Source organism: Miniopterus schreibersii (assembly GCF_964146895.1).
Source record: "Miniopterus schreibersii genome assembly, chromosome: 9".
Taxonomy (NCBI): Eukaryota; Metazoa; Chordata; class Mammalia; order Chiroptera; family Miniopteridae; genus Miniopterus; species Miniopterus schreibersii.
The window spans coordinates 77,623,704-77,648,677 of NC_138118.1; the positions used below are offsets into that span (position 1 = coordinate 77,623,704).

The 24,974-nt window shown below is 45.8% G+C and overlaps 1 protein-coding gene across 1 annotated transcript in view; it reads left to right on the forward strand.

The window, feature by feature from the left end:
- Positions 1 to 10,684: 10,684 nt before the first annotated feature.
- The window catches only part of ITPRID1 (ITPR interacting domain containing 1), a gene marked incomplete at its 5' end in the record, with an annotated part of 50,140 nt that continues 35,850 nt past the window's right edge, over positions 10,685 to 24,974 (forward strand). The window contains 6 exons of the mRNA XM_081147155.1: positions 10,685 to 10,847; positions 12,060 to 12,108; positions 12,560 to 12,603; positions 21,370 to 21,421; positions 23,320 to 23,406; positions 23,849 to 24,051. Coding sequence (XP_081003281.1) covers positions 10,685 to 10,847; positions 12,060 to 12,108; positions 12,560 to 12,603; positions 21,370 to 21,421; positions 23,320 to 23,406; positions 23,849 to 24,051 — 598 coding nt within the window. The remainder of the gene's footprint in view (positions 10,848 to 12,059; positions 12,109 to 12,559; positions 12,604 to 21,369; positions 21,422 to 23,319; positions 23,407 to 23,848; positions 24,052 to 24,974) is intronic.

The following is a 24,974-nucleotide window of genomic DNA, read 5'->3' on the forward strand; positions in this document are numbered from 1 at the left end:
GCGGCCGGGGTGGAGAGAAGCACTATGTATCTCCATCCTCAACTTGACCATGGCCTTTGGCCAGCAGACTGTCCTGACCTTCCACGGCTCACTGTTAAATAGGAGCAGGTGGGAACCTGGGCCGCAGTGCTGTGGCCACAGGACCTTTTAGTGTCAGCAGCTGTGATGCTCAGGGAACCAGGAGGGCATCCGAGGCTCTGCAGGCGCCTCTCGAGAGCAAGCTCCAAGGGCCGCGCCTCTGCGGAGACGCCTTTCTGCTGCTCCAGTAACTCTCGTAGTTTGTTTGTTTGTTTGTTTGCAGCCTGGGGGGGAGGGGCTGCCAGTTCTCTGTTCCCATTTTCTCTCAGTTGGAAGGAAAGGGCAGCTCTGGCATGTTCTGAAGCTTTTGTACCTGCTGCTGGGTGACCGGGTGATTCCCGGGAAGAAAGGCCATTAGCAATAAGGTAAGCGTCTAATTGTTGTGGATCCCGGCCTGGATGGTTCCAGCACCCCATGGCTCCCTGGGAGGCTGCCATTAGCCTGGGAAAGTCTAAAACACGGGGAATGGGATGCTCTAGGCTCCCGGTTGTTAGCTTATCTCCCCTGCATTGCGACAACTACTTCAAGCAAGTTTCTCAGGTGTGATGCAGAAATTGTATTTTTCTTTCTGTAGCTATTCTTTGTAGCTTGGGGACTTCTGTGTCGTGTCACTGGTAACTTTTTTCCTTACTATCTGAGGGAGGTCTAATCATTAAGATGAAGTGAAAGAGTTTAACTCTTTGTTTTTAACTAATCAGTGAATTCACTAAATATAAAAGCTGAGCTTGAGGGGCTGAGGCCAGGTGGGATCTTTTTGCTACAGGTGGGAGTGAAAAGTCTTCTGAAAGAGTGGAGAGAACTGATTGAGGGATAAGTTTGCCAGATAAATAAAAGACACCCAGTTACACCTGAATTTTAGATGAACAGCAATATTTTGGTATAAATATGTCCCAAATAATGGGCAATACTTCTGCTAAAAAGTACTTGGCTTTGACCTGAAGTTCAAATGTAACTCAGCATCCTGTATTTTTCGTTGCTAAATCAGGCAACTTGATTTAGGGATGTAAATTGGAGAAGATTTTTAAGAAAATAAAAAAGCATCTACTTTTCTCTCTATAAAACCTTCACTATAATTTTCCATTGAAAAATCACTTATCATTGTCGTCTTATACCGTATTAGGAAATGATTTAATGCTGGGGCTAAAAGGAGGAAGAGCCAAAATAATAAACGAGTTCAGAGTTCAACGATACCTGCCTCATAAGGTTAACATGAGACTTCTTATCAGTTTCCCAACTAGATCCTGAGATTGACTATGATCATGTTTTTATGTAGGATTTATGCCTGGTTGATCGTTAAGGCACCAGGTTGCTGCCTGAAGAGCCTTGCTCAGAGCTTCTCCACCAGTGTGCCCATGAGGGAGCCTGTGTGCTGGGAGATACTGACCCCCTGTCTCTTGGGGCTGTCCCTTAGGGCAGGGCTGGGAGAGCCCAGGGCTGGTCACCTCCCAGAGCAGGCTCCTCCAGGACTCTAGAGGGCGCCCCAAGGGAGCTGGGTGCAGAGGTGCTCTGAGCATCCAAAACGCTGGAAAGCCCTGCATGGTCTCAGAGCATGGGCCAGGGTGATGGGATCCTGCAGAGCTTGCACAGTCGCAGGTGATCTCTGTAGGTAAGAGGTAAACCAAACAGGTCCGTGAGTGTGTTAGGAAGAAGACAAGTGATAGAAGGTAAACATTTTTTTATAATGTTTGTAATTATACTGCAATGTACAAAAGAAAATATTTTGAAGAGTCTATTTGTCTTTCCTGACACTGACATCTTTAAACTAGAATGGGTTAGTTGCTTTGTAAAATGGCCCTCAGTTTGGACTTACTGGGTGATCCCTCATGATTACAGTTTATGCATTTTTGGTACGAATAGCACAGAAACGAGGAGGTTTGCTTTATATTAAGCTATGTGCCATTTCCTGGGATGTGAATGTGGGCCACTTGGTTAAGACGGTGTCTGCTGAGTTTCTCCCCTGCAAAGTTACTGTTTTTCCCTTTGTATTTCTTAAGAAGATATTTTGAGAAAAATCTAGATATCCTATTCCTCATGCAACTTTTACCAACTCATTTTTGCACCTAATTACTGAAATTGTTTATTACTATGATGTGTTTCAGTCGATAATTTTCTAACTTTACCCTTCCTTTTACCACTATCTGTTGACATTCTACTTAAAAAAATAAGTCTCCTCTTCCCCATAGTCTGCACCTTTTAGACATTGGTACATATTGCCTCTGCTTTCCAGGAAGGTTTTACTAATTAATATTTCCGCAAACATTAATTAGTGTCAATTTCCCCACCTTCTAGGTGTACTCACTCTAATGAATTTTTATAGGAGAATTGAGTGTGGTAATCTAATGTTTTTTTAAGTTCTCATTCCTTGAATATTAATAAGGTTTATTACATTTACATCTTTAGTCATTCATAGATTTTCTACTTTTGAATTGCCTGATCAGTACATTGCTTCTATTTCTATGTACCTTTTATTTATTGATTTGTAACTGCATGCCATGAATGAAGGATCTTAAAACTTTTAATGTTACATATACTACAAATATTTCTGCTTTTATATTTATTTTTAGCTTTTTGACATGTTTGTCATTTTACCACAGTAAATTTTAAATTCTTATCTGGTTAAATTCATTATGACCCTTCATTGCCGTCAGTGTCATTTCTCTACAGGCATTCCCCACCACAAGATTAGAAAAATGTTCACCAACATTTTGTTCTAGGACTATTTTTATTTCACTTTTTTCACATTAATTCCTTAACACTATTGAAATTTATTTTGATGAATTCTTTACAACTCTAATTTTGTTTTGCTTTGTTTTTTTAATTAATTTTTTAGTTTAGAGATAATTGTAGATTCACATAGAGTTGTAGGAAATAATACAAAATCTACCTGCCTTAATGGAGGAATCCTTTCAACAATGCATAAGTAATTAACTTCTGCATATCTGGATTTTTGTCTAGGACAAGCTTTGTCTTCCCAACACAATCAACAGGGACAGTTGTAACTTCATAACCGTTTCTTCTAATCAATTATAAGGAATAATACCCGTTCCTTCCTCTATATTCTCTGAGGTTCTATAGTTATGATCGTGGTGGGAAAGGAAGGTTGGTGACATCTCTGATGTCAGAGGTAAAAATCGTGCAGTTAGAAAGGGGATTTAGACATAAGAAATCGCCTAAATCTTGACGTCTTCTCTTCACTTCCAGATATTTCTTTATGTCCTTGGACAGGACACTTTCTAGTTTGTATAATTAAGAATTTTACCATCATGATCCTTTCATATTGGATTGAAATATGATATAATTTTTATTGTATAACAATATATTTTTAAACTTGAAATTTGTGTACCTGAAGATCTTAAAGTAAATTCCTTGACAGTCATCATTTGTTTATTTTTTTATTTTATTTTTATTTTAAAATTTTTTATTAGATTTATTGGGGTGACATTGGCTAATAAAATTATATAGGTTTCAGGTGCTCAATTCTTATAATATTCATCCATGTATTGTCCTGTGTGTTCCCCACCCCAAGTCAAGTCTCCTTCCATCACCATTTATCCCCCCTTTACCGTCTTCTATCTCCCCCACCCCCTTTCCCTCTGGTCATCACCACGCTGTTGTCTGTGTCTATGAGGGTTTTTTTCTTTGCTTAATCCCTTCACCTTTTCACCCAAAACCCCAACCCCATTTCCCTGACCAGTCATTTTTTTAAAGGTATTAGGAAGAGTATGGAAGGGGGGCTGTAACAGAGCTCAACCACAAGTATTCTTAAAAGAAATAACCATCTGCATTGGCCAGGATTCTCCAGGGAAATTAAATAGAATCTATCTATACCTATATCCATGTCCGTGTCTATCTCTATCTCTATCTCTGTCTCTGTCTCTGTCTCTGTCTCTATCTCTATGTCTATGTCTCTCTCTGGCTTTGGCTCTATGCCTATCTCTATCCATCTATATCTACATCTATATCGAAAGACAGAGGGAGAGAGAGAGAGAGAAATATCTATCTCCGCATCTATTTCTCTGTCTATAGATTTACTATAAGGGATTGGTTCACACAATTACGGGACATGAGAAGTTCCATGACCCGCCATCTGCAAGCTGGAGGCCAGGAGCCGGCGGTGCAGTTCTAGTTTGAGTCCCAAGCTTGAGAGCCAGAAGCACCAACAGTGCAACTCCCAGTTCCAGAGCATGGAGACGCTGGCATCCCAACGCACTGAGCGAGGCAGAGAAAGAGAATTTTCCCTTCGCCTTGGCCTTCTAGTCAGGCCCTCAAGAAACTGAATGATGCCCATCCACACTGGGGCGAGCAATCTGTGTTATTCGATCCACTGAGTCAAGCCTACTCTCTTCCAGAGGCACATCACAGACACACCCAGAAATGATCAGCTGGGTATCTGCACACCCCGTGGCCCAGTCAAGTGCATACATAAAATTAATCGGCACACCATCAGTTAGGATGACACGTGATTCCAGTAAGCTAACACTGAAGAACATCTGTTTAATCGTTGCCAGGCCGCTGCTTAATAGCCCTTTGGTGAAATTTATGCTATAATTGCTCGCATGCACTTTAATCCCCTTGTCGGGAACGTTTGCCTGTCAGTTATGTCATCTTCACGAGCCAGAGCCAATGCTTCCCCTTCCAAGAAGCCCTTTTTATGCCCCCGAACAAACATTCCCCCCCTTTAATATTTGAGAACAGTTGTTTTGTACTTCTCTCAAAATGCATATTCTATTTTGCCTTAACATATATAGTTAATAAGTACTATTTCTTGTAACCAACTGTAAGCTCCTCAATGTTGCTTTGAACACAGTAGGCAGGAGAATATTGAATTAAATTGAGTTAGTAGATATCATTATTGAACCCATGGAGCTAACAGTTCATTTACACAAGGCACTTTTGTGAGCAACGACCAGTACACAGCACTGTGCCTGACATGATAGAAACTACAAAGATGGGAAATTCACATTCCGTCCCCCTGAGAGCAAAGACGGAGTCCAGGGTCAGAAATAACCATTCACGCATTGAACAGTCATCGCTGGTTACCTATTATTATTGATGTCCTGGACTAAGTACCACGGAGACAAAAATGCATAAGTCATGGTCCTTGTCCCCAAGGGGTTCATTTAGTCGAGTGGGAAAGGCAGAGTATGAATAAATTGCTTGACTTGAGTGTGACGAGAGCTACAATAAGGGGTCACTCAGGTTCCCGTGAGTGCCAGGAGCAGGCTGGGGCAGGAGTAGAGATCGATACGGAGCAAAAGTCCTACTTGAAGCCAATAAAACGGTGTTCCGTAAAGATGAGGGCAGGGCTGCCGGGGGTCTGCGCCCAGTGGGGTCGGCAGGAGGGCGCACTCGAGAACAAGGAGTTCCGTGCACCTGGAATATGATGCGTGAAGAGCCTGGAGTGCGGGGGTGCGGGAATAGGGGGCCAGACGTAGGTCATAGGTCCCCCCACATCCTTTCAGGATGTGGCAGAGCAAGTGTTGAGAAGACAAGAGGAGAACGGAAGGATTCATTGAGGAAGAAAAATCACTTGAGAGTCGGAGAGGGACTGGAGCAGGGCCCGCAGTAGCTGCATCAGTTGATCCAACTTTACCAGCCCCGAAGGCACTTCAGGTTTCCAAGCAGCTGCATTATGCTTCCAGAATTCATAATCTTTTGCTTATTTTCACCAACAGAAGATGAAAACGCCAAGGCCAAGAGAACTGGCTTTGGGTTTGGGCACAACTGCCTTGTCTTTCCATCCAACCTGCTCCGAAATGGCAGGAGTGAGCACCCTTCCCACGGTCCGGGTGGGCGGGGGCCACCCACGGCTCGAGTCAGCACAGACTGCTTGTTCCTCCCGGCAGAGTGTTGACAGAACACGCTCTGCCCGGGGTCTGCCTCTACTTCTCTGAATCACTTGGAAATCTTCGCAAGTGCCCGTGGGACTTGGATGCCTGCACGGGGGGGAAGAGCAGACAGGCGTTCCTGGCGTGGCTTTGTTGCTTGAGTTTCTGACTGATCTTCCAAATCCATGAGTCACAGGAACGGTGTTTTATTCTGCTCGCTTTTATAGTTTTGACGAGCATAGCTTTAAAATATTTTTAAAATGTGAGCTCCATCGGTCAAATATTAAACAGTCTCCGTGGAGGGTAGAATAGAATAACCAATTTATGGAGTTATCTCAGAATTTTCTCATGGAATGCAAGAGGAAATGACATTTCAAGACAACTTAAAATTACATGCTCAATGTCATGCAACCAATGAACTATTTGTTGATTAATGAAAATAAAAAAACCCTTTTCATCCCTGGTAGTGAATGAAGATCTCTGTGAGCTTATTAGTGGTTGGAAGGCACATAAGAGAAGATAAAAGAAGGTATTTACTCAGAGAGTTTTGGTTGACATGGCAGAAGTGGGCATCAAGTGACCTCTCAGAAAACCTTGCTTCAAAGTGGAGGTAGAAATGAAAGCCGCACTCATTTAAGGAGAGCGTGTAGATGGAGATAAGAGGGAGCTGAGGATTAGGCAGAGAACACTCCGAATTTAGAGGTTAGAGAGGCAAAAACCAGGAAAAGAGCCCCAGAAAAAATCTTTGCGTGAGATGGGAGGAAATCGGGATGAGTGTGGTGTCAGAAAACAAGTGAAAATTTTCCTTTAAGAGAAAGTGGCCAACTCTATCAAATGCTGCCGAAAAGTCTAGAATGATAAGAACGGATAGTTGCTCGTTAGCATACTGGTCTGAGTGGGTTATAAAGAGAATGGGCGGCAGGGACACCGCGTGAGATCCCGTGGAGGCCTGAGCCGAAGCTGTGGTCCTGAGGATCCATGGCGGGGGCATAGAGGTGCTGAGACCCCTGTGCACTCAGAATGTCGTGGGGCTGGTGTTCCATTGTGCTGTTTCCTTCTTGGCCACACGGCTCCTTCAGAAGGGGTGCCAAGGCTAGAGCTTCAGCCTGTCATTATAACCATGAAATTTAATCCACAGTTGAAAGAATTTCCAGACTTTGCTGTGAGCCTCTAATAGTCTCAGGGAAATCTGTATTCTCGGGTCACAGAAATATTGTATTATCACACTTTCCAAATATATCAGCTTCTCGACGCTCTAAAGTAAGTAATCTCAAGCTCTACACAGGTTATCCACACACTGTGAGTGTCAAATTTATCTCCCGTGAGAAAGACGATTGCATTCATTGGTGACGCTTCTCCTTCACTTGACAGTTCTTGACATCACAATGACAGGAGGCAACACAGAGAAGAGAGGGAACGGGGAAATAAAAACTGACCAATACGGGTATTGATTCTTTAGCTTACATTTTCCATTAATTTTCCCCCAAACCCTATGGGATGGTTATTTCATAGATGAAGAAATAGATGATCAGAGCTGTTTGACAGTTTCCCCCAAGGAGATGTCAGGGAAGCAGCAGAGCTGAGATTAAAATCTGGAATTGTCTGACCTGAAAGCACTTGCTGTTTTAACCACATAAAACCAAGAACACTGGCTGTGACAGCTGGATGCGTCTGTCCCCAGTAACCAAGCGGTCAACGGTTACAGGTGGCTCACCTGGACAAAGTGCTGAGGGGGCCCTGTGGGGAACAGAGGTAAATAAAGCGAGCACAGCCCGTTTTCCAGTATGAACAACTAGGTTGGCGGCCTGTTTGCAGAGAGGTGCAGAAAGTCTCCCCGGGGCACAGGAGGGTAACCGTGGTCACTGCTCTAAGAATCAAAGCCTCAGATCACTGGGCTTCCCAGTGGAAAGGAGCGCGGACGGTTCAGTTCGCCCAAGTGAGAGAATATGTGACGTAAGATTAATGTGACAAAGTCTTTTTCCCTCGTTTTGATGATTTTTAAAATTTTGAAAAGCTTGGTAACATTTTAACACATTTCCTTTTCGTCTTTTCAATACATTGCTTTTTTTGTTTTGTTTTTTACAAATTTGAGTTCTTGGTGCATATATTGTTTTGCATCTTCTTTTGTAAAATTAAACGTGATAAGAAATTCCCCCCATTGATGGGCGTTCTCTATACACATAAGGATTATGTGACATAGTGATCGGAATGGAAATAATCTGAAGAGAGAGAAGGGGCCCCACAGGGGCCAAGGTGGTCCAGGATGAAGATTCACATTGGCAAGAATTGGTTCCAAATGTCCTGAGGACAGCGGGTCACTAGAGGGACCCCCAGAGGCCACGTGCCGTAACTCCTGCCCTGTCAGCCCGCCGGGCAAGTCAGGGCTGCCACCTGATCCGAGTCCCTTTCCAAAGGGCAGTCCTGGGGCCCAAGCCAGTGGAAGCCAAAGGAAGGTCATTCAGGAATCAGGAAACTCCATTTCCAGAAGCAGCCTTGTTTGCTAACTGGGAAGGAATTGCCTGAGACAGAGGGGACAAAAGAGTTTGTGGGGGTTTTTTTACAAACTGGCCCCTGACCCTTGCCCTTCCCACTTTCCCCAAAGGCTATTTTCTGCTCTAAAGCCAAGTACAACTGAGCAGGCAGGGAGCTGTGCCCTGGGCATGCAAGGCCAATGGCTAAGATCAAAGCCGCAGCTATAGAACAGGAGTCTGAAGACGAACCAGTAAAGCTGCACTGTATCTAAAACGTTGATGATTTTTAGTGTTATATTTGAAAAAGTGGCACTAAGTTACAATTCGACATGATAGTCCAGAAGCAGCACTTGGAGGACTGTCAGCTGCTGACAGCTCCTGCTCCTGCTGCAGAGCAAGATCTCTGCTGCTAGGTCGGACCTCACTTTCAGCCAAGGTCAAGATTATTCTGCGGATTTTTTTTTTTTCCATGATGCATTATTTCTTTACTCAAACCCTGCTCCTCTACTGAATCTGATATTTCATGAATGTTGTTTAGCATGATTCTGGAGTTTTCCCTGCTGGTGACATTTTGCACTGTCGGAGTCGATGCCCTGATTGCAATTTGCATGCTCAAGATACAAAATATTGCCAAGGAAAACTTTTTTTACTCCAAAGACCCAAAGCTTATGCAAAATTAAATAACTAAAATTAAATGCAGTTTCTAAAGGTTGTTTTTTGTCTCCTGTTATGAAACCTCGACTACCAAGCAATTCTATAAAGGCTAGAAATATAATCTAATCTGTATTAATTTTGTCTTGTATGATCATTGAAATTTATATAAACATTTGTCTTCTCCCAGCGGATATTACTGGTTAACTTTCTGAAGTTTACTGGCTAAAATGCTCACTGTTAATATAGATAGTGACTGTCCACCTTTTGCCCAAGTTTTTAACTAATTGAAATTTCCTAGTAACTGCTGCTTTTTCCTAAAACTAATAGTCATCGCAATTGTCATTTATGTTTGCAGTAATGTACTATTGCGACAATAACTGTATATTTATGCATCCAATGAATGATAGGATTTTAATAGCTAAAGCTATTAAAGGAGACTCTTGCTGCCAGCTGCACCTAGAATGCTCACCTATGCTTAGAATATTCAGAGGTTTACAATGAACCTGAATGGTGTGCCTTGTTGAAACGCTGATGAGAAATGGGGGCCTGCATGTCATGTGATCAGAGATTAGGCCTAAGTTCAGGGATGCAAGGCATGCTCCTATAGTGGGCATCTGACTACTTGGTCATCTCTAAGCTTAAACAATAAACTAATGCAAGTTCAAGTAGATGGCATGGAAAGAATTTAGCAGAAAGTGGTTTTCAACCCTCGCTTTGCTGTTTGATTTTGTACATGCTTATTTAGGACCTACTATGTGCTGAGGATTCAGCCTGTGCTAAAGACACACCAGAGAGTAATAGGGAGGCTGTTGTTCTCAACTTGCTGACAGTCTGAGGAGTTTAAACAATTTCCACAGCTGCTCCAAGCGTCTGTCTCCTTCTCTTACTGTTTCAGCCGCATAAGGACATTAACAAATGTCAAATGAGATCATTGGGACAGCCTATATTTCTTGTGCCATGTGCCTAAATATATTTATCAATATTCTAGTTGTCCCAAACACCCTATAGGGTAGACAGTACAGCTTCATAGTCATGGGATATGCTGGGAGTTCAGGGCCTGGATTTGAATCCTGGTGCCTGTGTGACTTTGGGTTTGCAACTTAAGCCTTCTGCTCTTCAATTTACTGTAAAATTGTGACAGTTAAATTACTTCCTTCATGGCCAATTAGATTGAATAACCGATGTATAGAATTTAGCATGGAATCTAGCACGTAATAAGTACTGCACTGAGGTTAACAGTTATTAAAACTCAGTACAATTTATCCCCTATCAAACAATAAGGAAATGAAGAAAGATTATAGCATTTACACAAGGCCACACAATGAGTTGCAGAGGCAAGACTCGGCCAGGCTGTTCTGTTGCCAAAGCCTTTATTTTTTATATTTTGGGTCTTTATAAATCATTTTATAGATGTAACTATTGGATAAATTTGAAGGCTACCTATTATGTTAATCAGTGCTTTTAAGCTTTCTCCTTGGCTGAGTGTATCCACTAGTCCAACTTCTCTCCTCACTGACCGCATCCCCGGCCCCCAGAACCTGGATCCACTCGTTGGACTGTGAGCATCCTGGCTTTTGCCCTCTCCCGGAGCCAAACCCAAAAGCTGACTCACTGTGTCTGATTTGCATTTGTTTGAAATTAGTGTGCCGACTGATGATGATGGAGAAGTCCCATGAATTTGACAGCCCTCAAGGAGGCCAGGAAAGGAGCAGGAGAGGCATCCTGAGGTCCACCAAGAGTGCCTGGGTTCCCCTGGATGAGCAGCTGCCTCCTGGCTCTGAGGTGGAAAGCCAGAGCCTCACCACCCCCACGCTGGGTGAGAGCGGGCCCTCGGGGCTGCCGGAAACCATCTTACTGTGGGTGGTCAGGGATGTGGGGGCTCTTGGCTGGGGGCAAATAATTTTAGAACATGGACTTGGCTTTGAAGATACCAGTGTTCCTGGCCTGATGTCAGAAACTCCCATGAAATGGGCACTTCTGACGTCCCCTACGGACACTCAAAGCACAGACCTTCTTGATGGAAGCAGACCAACTAAAGAACGAACTCTGCTTCTTGGCCACTCCAATGTACCCCACCCTAAGCCCCCCAGGACTCCAAAGCTGTGTGGAGTCTATGTCAGGGACATAAGGCTTCATTTGGTTGAAAGGCTTTTATTTGCTGGGTCTTCCATGAGGCGTCAATAATCATGTAATAGCTTAAGGAGTAATAACTAAGGAAGGCTTCTCCCTCCCCCACGGTGGAGCCTTTGGATGGCTTTCCTTGGTTTTCCCCCACCCAGTTCGTGCTATCCCTTCGCAGTAGCTCAACTGAAGAATTAACACCCCCATGCCCTTCTGGCCTTTTTGGTTCACCAGACACCTTGCGAGGGGGTAACTCGGCTACCTCACTGCTGGGTAGTTTAAAGTCAAAGAAATTCAGTCCCGAGGAGCCTGTAGCCACTAACAGGAAACGCTGCCTCTATGTCCCCACCTTTGTGGCTGGCGAATCTTTGTTGCACCCCGATAAAGATCCACCTTAAAAGACTGGTGCCTCCTTTACGCAGGGTGCCTTTGGCAATCCTGGGAGTCTAGAGCAATTTTTCCCTGGAATGGATGCAAATTTGGTTTCTAACCTGGCAGAGAACTCCTTGCAAATAAACATCCCTGGCTGGCTGCCTTAGGTAAATGTCGTGATTCCATCAGGAGGGGCTCCAGGGCCATTTCCATCCAACAGGAGAGAGACGAAAGTCTCGGGTGCTCGCCACCCTTGGCATTCACGCCAGGTAATTACAGAATTATTCTAACATCTCTTGCTCTTCGGTGGTTTCTTTTCCTTTCCCTTAATGTTTTCTCTTTTTTGAAGTTAGTCTTTTGGCAAGTTCATACTTCATTTTCAGGAAAGGCTGATTACAGAAAACACGAATATGCTTATGGAAACATGTAACTAAATATGTGGGAAATGGAGCTCTTGGGTGGCGCTGAGGAATGAATAGAGTCGTTTGGGCTGGTCGTGCGTTGACTGACTGTTCTGTTTCTTTCTCGTTTGTAGAAAGTTCCAAACAAGAAAGTATTCAGCAGTGGCTGGACTCGGGGTTCTTGTAAGTGTCCCTCTGTGCCCTTGTACGTTTCTCTCACAAGGTCCATGAAAACAATGTGGGCGGCCCTGGCTGTTGGGGTGCGGTTGGTTGAGTGGTGTTCGTGCACCGAGAGGTCGCCAGTTCGATTCCCGGGCAGGCAGCCGGCTGATCGATGTTTCTCCCTTTCTCTCTCAATCTAAAAAAAACAAATAAAATCATTTTTTTAAATTGGGGGTAACCTTGCTGAGTACTTAACAGATTATTCTATTGCAAAAGTTATGTATCAGTTTAAAAATATAAGACAGAATACTATCTAACAGAAGACTAACCCCTGGCTTCTCATTGGTTTCCGTAAGTCCTCTCCTCATAGAGCCTAACTCTGCATTTACTCTCATCTATTTAATTAAAAGGCAGTTTAGTGTAACTCATTTACACACACTGTTTGATTCGCAATACTTTTGTTTCTTTACAGTGTCTCTGCAGATGAAAACTTTCAGCAAGTCACCGACCACACAGGTAAGACAAGAGGAGCCAGGAGCGGTTCTGCTTGGTGAACCCCGGTAGGAGCTGGATTAACATGTCTGTGCAAATAAATCTTCCGAAAATGAGAATTATCAGAGGGTCCTGGAAATGGAACTGGTCTCAGCAACCATCCAGTGCAATCACAATTGCTGTTTGATCTATGGGACCGAGGCTCAGGAAGGACAGGGGATTGTCCGGCACCGGTCGGGGCGGGAAACCAGGACTCTTGCCATAGCACTAGCTCAGACTCTAGCCGAAAACTTTCACAAGAATGTAATTATGAAAATCAAATGGTTTCATTTTTCCTCTTAGTCTATTGTAGTTTTCTTTCTAAATCTAGTTTCTTTCCCTTCTTTGGTCTCAAAATGATATCCTCTCTTTCTAACGATGCATTTGTTCTCGAAAAGACAGAATTCTCTAGCAAACAATGGAAGCGTGTATTTCCGAGGCAAAACATGTAGCATGCTTGTTACACAGAGATGTGATAAGAGCATTATAAAAAGAAATTTAATGGCAAGTCTCACAGTTCCCATCTCCATTAAATGAAATACCGTATTTCCTAGAATCTGAAACCCCTGGATCGTAAAACACACTCACACTTTAAGTTTCACTCAGATGGGAAAATAAAACAACAAGAACTGGTGATTATAAACGAAAGGCAGCACTGACACGTCCTGACTGTATACACATTAAAATGTAAAAAAAGTATATTTTTAAATTGGTGCAATGCCATAAACAATGGATATAGAAATGACATAAATTAGGAGTTTGATGATTAGAGGAAATAATTATTAGTCAATTGTCCCTTACTTGGTTGGTTTTAATTATTTTACTTTTTTCGCCTCCTTTTAAATTAAGATGACCATTGGCTATAAACCAGTTTGAATTGGGGATTTTTTTTTACTTGAAAAACTAGGTAAATTCGCTGAAATTTTTTTCTTTGCTGGGGGGTGGCACACTGATTTGTTGTTCCACTCATCTATATCTTCACTGTTTGCTTCTTGTATGTGCCATGACCAAGGATCGAACCCGTAACCTAGGTGTACTGAGATGACGCTCTAACCAACTGAGCCACCCAGCCAGGGCGCCAAGCTTATTTTTTTAAAATATAACTGTTCCACGCTGCCAAAATCTCTGGAGATGTTTGCCTATAAATTGAAGTTAAGCACCTCTGTTCGTCATAGTTCAGATTCAAAGAAAGGCGGGAGTGTGAGAAATACAGCCAGCATTTCACATCCCGGGCGTTTCATCTGCCCAGGTCGCGGCGGGAGGCCTGCACCAGTTCTGGGCTGTCAGTAACTGTATTAAAACTTCGCCTCCCTAAAATTAGACACAAATCATGGCCCTTCCTCGTCCGGAACGGCTCAGACGTGGGGGGACGGCCTGGGGGAGAGGAGGGGTGTCGGAGTGGCTGCGAGACCCGAGATGCAGCTTCAGTTTGCAGGGTCCTTGGTCGTCAGCGGGGCCTCTAATCATAATGGAACAGCTCCTTACGAGTTTAATTGAGCCTTCGCCTCTACAAGGCCCTCTCTCATCTGTCACATTTCAGGCTCAGTGACCTGTGCGGTCGCCAGGCTGGCGTTCATTAGTGATTCACAGGTGAAGAATCTGGGCCACCGGCGGTCAAGGGCCGCTGTTCCTGGTCACAGCTGGCTGGTGGCAGGTGGGGAGACTGGAGCCCAGCGCTGCCAGCCCGTCTGTGTGCTGGTCTTCGTCGTGGTGAGGCCGACACTCGCTGAGTTCAGGGCAGCCAGGAGCTGCGGCGAGGGGGTGGGGGTGGGGAGTCTGGGACGGGGGATGAGGCCCACGGTCCTGAGTGGTGAGGCCCCTCCTCCCAAGCTGCAGACCGGCTCGTAGTCCCGGGTTCCAGATTAAACCGTGTATTAGAAAGCCCGGAGAGGAGCTGGTCAGTGGCCAACCCATTCCCACCCCTAGGAAACAAATTGAACATCAGCCCTGACTCTGAGATGCATCGTCCTGATGCTGTGTGGACAGACTTGTGCACCAAACGCATGTGTGATGCTAGGGTGACACCAGGTGTACTTGTTAACAACACATCTGGGCATAGCTGTGAGCGGAAACACTAGAACTCACTCCCACCGCAGAAGGGCAGTGTCTGTCTGTGAAAGATCTGCGGGGTGCCATGATGGTCTGGTGGGTGGTTAATTCACTCGTCTTTGTAATATTTAAGTATTTCTTCTTCAGTCTCCAAGGAGGTCCCTGACAAGTAAACTCACGTCTTTCCAGAAGGGGTGGATTAACCACTAAGAACCTTCAAGATCAAATTCTAAATGTTGTGGTCTCTATTACAAGGAAAGGTCAAAGTAAATCCAATTAAACGTGATAGACGGCCCCTTAATGCTTATTAAAAGAGAGATCCAGAGCAAGGAACGGGGCCAGGTGGCAGGGACAGAGATGGAGAACCCATGGCTCCTGCTCTCAGGAGTGTCGCTCTGACCTTCCAGGACCATCACAACTGGAATGCGACCTGTACCGACTCCCTAAAAGGCCTTCTAGTCTTACCCCCCATGACATCCCCAGTCTTTTCTCTTTCTCCCTCCAGTCCCTCCCGACTTAACATCTTTCCTGTTCTTTTCACCTCCATCTCTTCTTCTGAGTCCTGACTCAAGTTCCATGATCTGGGTCAGGCCCCTGCTGGCACCTGCACTGAGAGACGCAGTCACTTTTCTGAGCACCAGACACAGCCATCGTGGGCTCTGTTCCCGCGGAGCTTGGCCTGTGCTGCCTCCGATCACTAGGGATAGGATCGGCCTCACTAACAAAATTGTAGATGCCCCTGAGGCGGGAATGCCTCTGACCCATCGGATTTCTCCAGGGCTGATCAACCAAAGGCGCTCAGGAAAGCTGGTCTGTGACGAAGGCGATGTGGTCAGCTTGGGAAATCTTCGAAGGAGAGGTGAGACAGGAGCTAGTCAATCAGAGAGATGCGGCTTTGAAAACAACCAAGAGGCCAAGCTAGACAACGCCGTGTGGTGGAAGCAAGCGGAGCTTGGACAAAGTCATTGAAAAAGAAAACCAAATGTGTGCGGGAAGCACGCAGGAGGTGGTCAGGCCAGAGGAATGGTTTTGGGTGACAGAGAAGAGGTGGAAGTGTTTCTGTTAAACAGGCTGTTGCCAGGTTATAAATGCCCTAAAACTTAGAAAGAGGGAGTCTCGCTGGATATCTTAGGAGAGGGGTGGTGAAGAAGTGTCATCTCTGTTCAATGAAAAGACAGGCGGTTGTAACCCGGATCTGTGCTGAGTCTATGCTGAGTAGCCCTACCTTTGTTGACCTGAACAGGGGGTCATGAGCCGCAAGTGACAGATGCCATAGGTGCAGCACCGGGAATTGCAGCAGGCCTGTTGCCATCTCATTGCAGTGAGTTATGAATGGTTTCTGAGAAGAGAGACGACAGGTTCCAGTGTTTATCCTGGCAATGGGAGGAAGGTGCATACCCTGGGACAAAGCTATTGTGACCTCATGCTGGGGTCGGGTGTCAGCAGGGCAATAGAAAGGATGAGTCAACAGCATCTGCAAAGTAAACAGATATCTGGGTAAAGCAGAGCCAGGCATTGCAACCAGCTCTAAGGGGTGAGCATGAGTGTCAGAGAGAATGAAGAGTCTCTCTCTCTCTTTTTTTTTTTTGTAAGACTCTAAATTAATAATTCGTCTAATGAAACACACCCTGCCGACTGCCTCTTCTAAGTGCCTTGGTCACGCAGGGGTTAAGTACACAGAAAGCTGCAGAATGCTATTATTTTAGAGCCCTGTGAAAATGTAATTTGATTAGTCTATTGGACGGTATTCCAAAGAACCAAATGTCTTCCATGAATCAGTCAGAAATGCTTAGGAAAACCAAAATAAAAACTGCTTTCTAAGCCAATAAAGGTGCTAATTAGTGCCTTCTGCGTATCGCGCTCCATCTTCCCCAGCAACGCATTGTGCGGGGTTAAGTGCGGTGGCTGCTGCTTCAGATGGCAGGGGGCCACCTAGCGGTGGGCGGGGGCTGGAGCCCGAGTCTGACGGAATCAGAGGGGCGTTTTAACCCCTGCAGGGGGACTCGCTGAGTGGGGCAGGGCGCGGCTTCTCCTGCTTTAATTCTCCAAGTCCACCCTCACGAAACTTGGGAATAGTAGGACCTTATTATTATTTTTCTTTCTTCATTCCCCAATGATTTTAGAAAGTGAAATCTGGTTTTATAAACCGAATAAGGGCATCTTGGAAGGGGGGAAATATTGGAGAAAGTATCCAGACCAAGCAACTAGAGAAATGAGTGAGGAATGAAGGAGGTCCAGCGAGCAGGGCTTAGTGATGGATGCACTCACATCTGGCACATCTGTAAGGGTCCCATCTTCTCCCTGGGGCAGGCCTGGTGCTTGCAGAAGCTTGAGAAAATCAGGGAAACAGGAGCAGTTGGTTTGCTCCACGCGGCATTTCTTGGGTGTCACATTCTCACTGTGATCAGAGCTGCAGACTCAATTGCTTCCGGGAGCCAGGCAGGGGACCACCAGTGAACCAAGCAGGCAGGACAGAGGACAGAGAACTGCAGAGCACGTGGCCGCCAACAGATTGCTGCCCTGAAGAGGCCTGGCCCAGAATTGCTGGATTTCCTGGGTTTTCAGGAAATTCTAGGAATCCCAGTGCCCGTGAGAACTGGGCCACCAGCTTGTTGTGCCTCTTGGTTCAGGTTCATTATAGAAAACTGGTGACCTGACCTTGAAGAGTCCGTCCTCAGGCTCCAGGAAGTTTACCTTGAAAAATGGCAAAGTAGAAAAAACCAAAAATGAAACAACCACCACCACAATGAAAAACCCCTCAACAGGCAAGGAACAAAAATCCACACTCTGTGCAAGACTCTCAGCCACCAGGCAGACGTGTTGGGAAGGTCAATCACTGCTCCCCAAGACCCAAGGAGCCTGGAGATGCACAAAGGAAATGGAGCGATGAACCAAATTCATTTTTAATAATTTTATTACAATTTTTAAAATGGGCTTATCTTGTGGATTTTTTAAAAAATCATATTGATTTTTTCCTGGCTTAGTTTTCTCCAAAATCTGAGCTTGGCAGCAGAGAAGGCTTATGTGTGTGACTGTACTAGATGGAGACAGACATTTGTGTCATTTAAACCAGATCAAGAAGAAAGCGTATAAGTCTAACAAAGGATTTAAAGCTGTGTCAGTGCATGAGGGAGGGTGGGATTCAGGAGACGGATTCAGACACCCCGGCCATCCCCTCTAGGTCAGTGATGGCGGGCCTTACGGTGGCTTGTGACCTAGCCGGCTCCACTTTGCACATCCCCTAGAAAACATGTTGCCTTTAGGGGTTTCTGTTCCTCTTTGGGGCTCCCCTTGGTTTCCTGGCAACCAGGTTGCTTCTGAGCGTGGTTAGCAGGGCTGTGGGGTGTGGTCCAAGGAGTATCTGACTCGAGAATCTTGGGCTGCAGGCTGCACATTTTTCTGGATGACCAGATTGCCTGCAGGGCTAGGGTTTTTGAACTTGCAGCAGGCTGAGCAAACCCTTCTCATCAGGGTCTGAAAATGGATCCCTTCTTCTCTGACAGTCTGAGCAATTCACTGCGGCCACAGGGCCAGACCCTGCCTGGATGCGCACTACAGATTCAGTCACACGTCCGAGGAAATCCAGAGCAACGCAGGCAACCAGAAAAGACCCATGCAGGGGCGAGAGTGGCGCCCTGGCAGGACATGCGGAGCCACAGAATGTTTTAGGGGAGGAGAGGTGCTCAGAAACTCCAGGGTTCTCTGCACGAGCTAACTAGGCGCAGAGGGCACCTGCCCCTGTGAGTTTCCTGCACAGCAGCAGGTGGAGGTGGGGGTGGTGGAAAGGGAGCCAGGGAGAAATAGAAAAAAATTGCTTAAGATAGATATTTATTTTACCTTCCATTTGGGGCAACTCATTTACTGTATTATGACATCGATCATTACAATATGACTGTCAAAAATTAGACAGTGCTTGCATCTATAATGTGGTTTAATAAAGTAGCAAAGAGGCTTTCTCTCCTGTGACGACTTCCATCAGTTGGTCATGGCTCTATGCTCAGAGAAGCTCCGAGGCTGAGCTGAGTGCAGTGAGCAAGGGTGCCGCCGTGGATTAGCAATGCCCGCCGGGTGAGGCACTTGGTGCTGAACAAATGCGATTCAAGGCCTGGGTCTTGGAAGTGCCTCACAGGGTGAAGGAAGAGCAGATGGGACAACACCGTCAGAACAACTCCCTTTTGATCCATGTAAACTATTAGAATCTTGCAAAAGAATCTCTGCTAAAACCCAGAGTTTTAAAACCACCGACGTAATGGGCAAAAAAGACTGGAGTTTTGGTTCTAAGTTCATTCCTAACTTGGTACTTAGGTTTGAGTCAGATATTTTGACTTGCATGAATATCTGTCACCAGATGTCACAGAGAACATTTGAAAAATGTCATATTTGTATCATAATAATGATCATTTGCCTCAATATTCCATCCTTGGCAGTGGCTCCCTAGAATGTTTTATGAGCAGTTATATATTTCGTTCAAGTTAGCAATTTCTTTTTTTTAAAAATGTATCTTTATTGTTGAAAGTATTACAGATGCCCCTTTTCCCCACTTTGACCCCCTCTACCCCACTCATGAAGTTCATTCTAAACACAGGATGGCAACTCAGCTTCGTCTCATTGCTCCTGGATATCTTGAGAGCCTACCTAAGCTCCCTGAGAAAGTGATGTAATCGATTGGTGATGTCTGCTATGGGAGCGGGACTGGGAGGGGGTGGCACAGAGGCCATATATATCCCTACTCTATTTTTAAACCTTTAGCATAGATTTCTATTTTCACCCCATACGATTCTTGTGCCGACTGAGTTGCATTTGCTTTGTAGGGCAAACGGTTATTTTATTTCTTCTCTCACCGCCTCTTTAAATTGTCTTTGTGTTTTCTGGGCTTAGTTAAGAATCTGCTATTTGCTCACCCCTCAATAATATACCTCTAGTCTTTATCGGTTTAGACAAGTGTTCCTTTTCCATTCAGCAGGGTCACTGAGCCTTCAAAAAAGAACAGCTGAGCCCTGGCTGGTGTGGCTCAGTTGGTTGGGCACTGTCCCATGCACCGAAAGGTTGCAGGCTCGATTCCTCGTCATGGCACATGCCCGGATTGTGGGCTCGATCCCTGGAGGGAGGCATGCAGGAGGCAGCCCATCGAGGTTGCTCTCTCACATCGATGTTTCTCTCTCTCCTTTCCTCTCTCTCTAAAAATTAATAAGAATATTTTTTAAAAACAGCTGAAAATTATGGGTATCCACCCCCAAAATTTAGCATTCAGAGACATACACAGATATCTTGAGATCTATTCACAGACCCCTACCCAGACAAGAACTCCGGCTCCAGCCCAAAGAGCCCTTTATTATTTGCAGACTTCTTTCATGTGTTTCAATCATTTGGGTTTGTTTTCCCAAGATTTTTCCCAGCCTGTAATCTCTCCCTTATGGTGAAAAGCTTCACATTGTCATAGCAATGCAGGGTGACAACACTTCCCAGTTCTACACGTGTCACCCATTCGCACCTAGGAGAGCCACAGTGAGAGGACGTGAGAAGACTGGTGAACCTTCTGAGAACTTGCCCATATTCTGGATATTTCCTCCTGCAGATGTCTGCACCGTTATGTCTGGACACAGCTTCTTAATACCACCTGGCCCCCAAATGGCCTACCTGACACCCAGCATTTAGCTGTTCTGTCCTGTCCTCAGCACCACTAAGCAGGCAAATGGACCTTCAGCATTCCCTTCCTCACATTTACTTGTTTGCTCCAGAACCATCTATGGTTTTCCATGTCCTGACCCTTTCATATTAACTCCTCTTTGTGGCTTTTAAATAAGCTACGAGACATTCTGTTGGCATTATGGTATTTTGAAGGGAAAAATTAACACCAACCAACAAAAATAAGCTGTGGCGTCCTACAGGTCATTGGAATTTATTTCATCTCTCTGAACCTCAGTTTACCTCTATTAAGTGAGGATTAGTAACACCTATCCCGTGGATTTGTTATGCGAATTAAAAGAGACCCTGCATGTAACATGCTTAGCACATTGCCTCGCCCAGAGTTCATGCTAAATAAATAGTAATGTTATTGCTATAACGAGAAATAACGGTGATGCTGAATTCCTGGATCTGCCTCTCTCGACTGCAATCTGGGCTCATCCCTCAACTTGTGTGAGTCGCAACTTTCTCATCTGAAAAAATAAGGGTAGGTCCTAAATTATAAGGCTGATGTAGGATTAAATTGAATGAAAGACCCTCAATAAATGCTGAGTCCTTCCTGTGGTTTTCTGCCTGTTCCCACCCTTGCCTCTCAACTTATCCAACCATGCAAGGGAATCCCCAAATGCCACCCGATCTCACCCACCGGCCCTGTCACTGAGCTTTGTCCTTGCTGTCCACACTCTTCTTTCGTGGCAACACCTCTTTCCCAAGCATCAAATTCTCCCCGTTGTTAGAAACCCGAGGCCAGCACTGCTGCTCCCCACGGAGGCGCGGCTGACCCCTTGACGTGCCGCAGGCTTCCCTCCCGCCGAGCAGGGCCGCGTGCCTCCGGGTGCTGGTCACAGCGTCTCGCCGTTCATGCCCTTCCGTCCCGCTCGCCACGGAGATGCCTTGGGTCTCCTGCCCCTACAGTCTCAGGCATGCCAGGCAATGGCATGTTGGCTGCTTGGACGGTGAGAAACTGTCCCATGAGATCCGGGGAAACTAAGTTCACCTCCCCCCTTTCTGTTGCAGTCCGTCCGCACGAACAAGGAATGGTTCACATGACCGTGAGGGACTACATGAGGTAGGTGGCGGGCCCCGCGTCGCTTCTCTCACCTACCCTGCAGCCATGTCCCTCATAAATGAAGCGGCATCGAGGGGCTTTCTTGATAATGACATAGCCCTTGGGGTCTTGTCTCTGGTGCAGCCACAGTGCCTAGAATGCTGTCACTGGCCTTGAGAGAAACAGAGGTTCTTAAAATGTCACAAAGGAGTGAGCAAGTTAAATGAACAAATGCTGGCCTTGGGGGGATTTCACGAAGACGTGTCCAGATGGCATTCTACTCGAATTCAACGGTTCATGAGGACCTGCTCTTAAAGCAGCTACGTTCATATTTTCCTGTTGCCGGTATTATTGACTGTCATGCTATAATTGAATAATTATAATTTCCAGCCTTAGGTGGAAAGCAGTGAGAGTCTCTTCATTTGAGGATAGACTAGGTCTCAATGTGGTCCCGAGCAGCAGCATTCACATCACCCGAGACTTTAACAGGACACATTTTTGATCCCCACCTCGGACACTTTGTGTTAGGAAATCTAGGGCAGAGCTCAGAAACTGGTGTTTCTGCAAGGCCTTCGGGTGGTCTGGGCACGCTCTAGTTTGAGCAGCACTGAACTAGACCGTGAGCTTTTGGAGGTCGGGAACTCTGTTCCCCACACGTCAGCCGCTCTTGCATTTTCAGGATAATTCCAATCAGGTGAAAATCAAACGGTCAACACTGTATCCCCGCCTCCTATGAATCCACACCAGACGCGCTCCTTCATCACAGTTTTCCCCTCTCGAAGGGTTAGTCATCGTAGAGCCACAGGGACCACAGACGTCCTCAGGCAGCTCGTTTTGTCCAAGAGGAAACTGAGAGCCCAGGTTAGTGACTCCCGTGCTCCCGTGGCCTGATTAGAAGCCCGACGACCCCTGGCTTCTCCTGGCTTCAAGGCCAGCACGGTTTGGGGAGCTCGGCTGAGCTTTACAAAATGAGATGTGACCCTCAAACCCCGAGTGAAACAGAAGCGACGGCTGGCCTGTCACAAACGGGGCAAAGCAGTGAGTGAGAGGCCACCTCCTGCCGCCCTCAAGGCTCCCAGCGAGCTCAGCTGTCTATTAAACGGGGTCTTCGTCATTCAGAAACACACGCTTTCGGAGCCTCAGTGCAGAGAAGGGACTGAACACAGAGGCGGGCCCAGCTATGCTCGCTCAGGGCCAGGGCCAAGGCAAATTCAGCTGCCCACGCAGGGTACCTTGCCTCCCTGGGAAAACAGTTACCCACATTGTGTTCTTTGATAAATGCCGATGTTGTGCCAACTGGCTAGTGTGCTGGATGAAGCTCGATGCAGCTATGGTTTCGCTGAGCTGCCTGCAAGCCAACTATAATATGGCAACGTTTCCTTCTGTTCGGAACTGCTTTCCAATGGCCTGCAGTGCGGGCCTCTTCGGGTAGGGGGACGCTGGCTTTTGCAGCAGTAAAGGAGTGTGTTACTGTTGCGTGCAGTTGGCCACAGGAGCCTGGGGACAGCATCGGGGGTCGCTCACCATGCCCGGGGACGTCCTTCCTGATGAGAATGAACGCAGAGCCACCTCAGTGGCTGCCCCCTCTGCCTCTTTTATCACATGATGTTAACTTCGTCCCAAAAGTCGGTACCTAGCAAAGAGCGTCCCTCAAAGGTTCCCTGGTGATCTGCCATCTGTCAAAAGTGAGACATTCTGTCGCCTTCATAATGAGCACTGGCGGGCACCTGACACCTCCTGCAGCACAGTCCCCTCGGAGGCAGGAGCCGCCCCTCCGCCCGTGCCCGCCCTCTTCAGCGGCGTGGCCCCTCCAGAAATGACGAGGAAATGTGAACGTGGGCTGGGGGGAAAACTCGCAGCCACCTCCCAGGGCACTGTCTCAATAGGCCGTCACATCGTTGCTCCCCTCCCCCCCGTAGATCTCTGCACCAGTGCTCAGAAACGCCCAGCCTGTCCCGAGGGACCAGCTTCAACTCGTGCCATTCTGCCGTGAGTATACCGCAAAGGTAGGTGCTCCCAGGCGCGTCGCCCCGGGAAAACCATCCTGGGCGACTGTGGAGCCTGTGAAATTATACGTAGGCACTTGAGAAATTTGCGAATGGGTGGGTGAGAGGATGCATAAGGATTTCTAAGCTCCGACTTGCAAGAAGAGTATAAAAGGGTCAGTGAAACAAGCTAAATATTTGTCAGTGGGCACATGGTCAGAGAAATTATTGGCTCCCCTTTTATGGAATTCTATGCAGTGGCAAAGGGAATAGGTGGCGTGTGTGTGTGTGTATACATATATGTGTATGTGTGTGATCACACTAACTTATGATCTCGAAGTCATATTTTTAGGAGAAAAAACCCCAAGATACCAAAAGATACATAGAATATGTTACTATTTATAAAGCCAGCGTGCAAACTGTAACGCATGTATGTTTTTGTGACTCATATTTTTCATTGCAGCATTCCTGAATGGCTGGAATTTTGGGAAAAAGATCCAGTGGAGATTCTGTTGGATCTGGGGTTTGGTGCTGACGAGCCCGACATCTGCACAAAAGTTCCAACCAGGTTCCTAGATTGTGACTCAGCAGCCAGAGGAATCAATATCTGCGTTTTCCTTGAAGCTCAGAAGCAGCGAATGGACATCGAGAACCCTAACTTGTATGGTAAGTGAGGATCTCGTGGCGTCTGAATCCCAGCGACGCTGTCTTCTCCTCCAAGTCACATGGACATGCCAAGTTCTTTGATCAGTTCTTTATTTGGGGAAAATAATAGCACTTATCAATATCTGAGGAGTATTTAAGCTGATCTGTAAAGTCAACATTTACAGATAAAATTGACACGGGGATCATAGAGGAGGCAGGAGTTGGCCCCTGGTCATATGATTGCCTGCCTGCTCTTATTTCCACCACTTAACATGTTGCTAATAGTGCAAGGTAACTATTCTCACTCAATACTTACCAGTACACTTTTCATTCAAGAAAGCTGGGAAGGTCACATAAACAAGGAATAATAAAATTAGTTGGCTTTTCTAAAGCTGGAAAGGAAAAGTATGTCTCATTCAAAGTCAATACTTGAGGGAATGAGAATCAGTTGGTTCATTCATTGTCCCATCTACCCAAAGGCAAAACAAACAAACCCACTCCTCCAATATGTCATCCTACTGAGCTCTCTGAATTGACCGAACCAATTAAATTGATAGGTTTTTGTCTTAGTCTAAGTATAAAAATCTGCTATAGGATGGGTGTTAAAACAATCATAGAAGTGGAATTAGGATTCAGTTGTACCCTTGGGCTGTTAAAAGAGATGTAGTTTCAACTAAAGTTGAATTTAAGGGTGAGATGTAAGTAGAATGCTTCTGAAAACATCTATAATCCAAGATTTCCTCCAGGTCTTGAACGAATATTCCAGTCCTCTGTGAGAAGCCCCTCACAGTTTTTAGAGTAGAAGGATGATAGGTGGTGGGGAAGGATGCTATTGTGTTGTTCACAACATCACAACAGCATCTTTCCCTACGCACGTGGCCTTCCGCATCACTGAGCTGTGCAGCCCCCCTTGTGATCACTGGCGTCGAGAGAAAGCTGTGTCA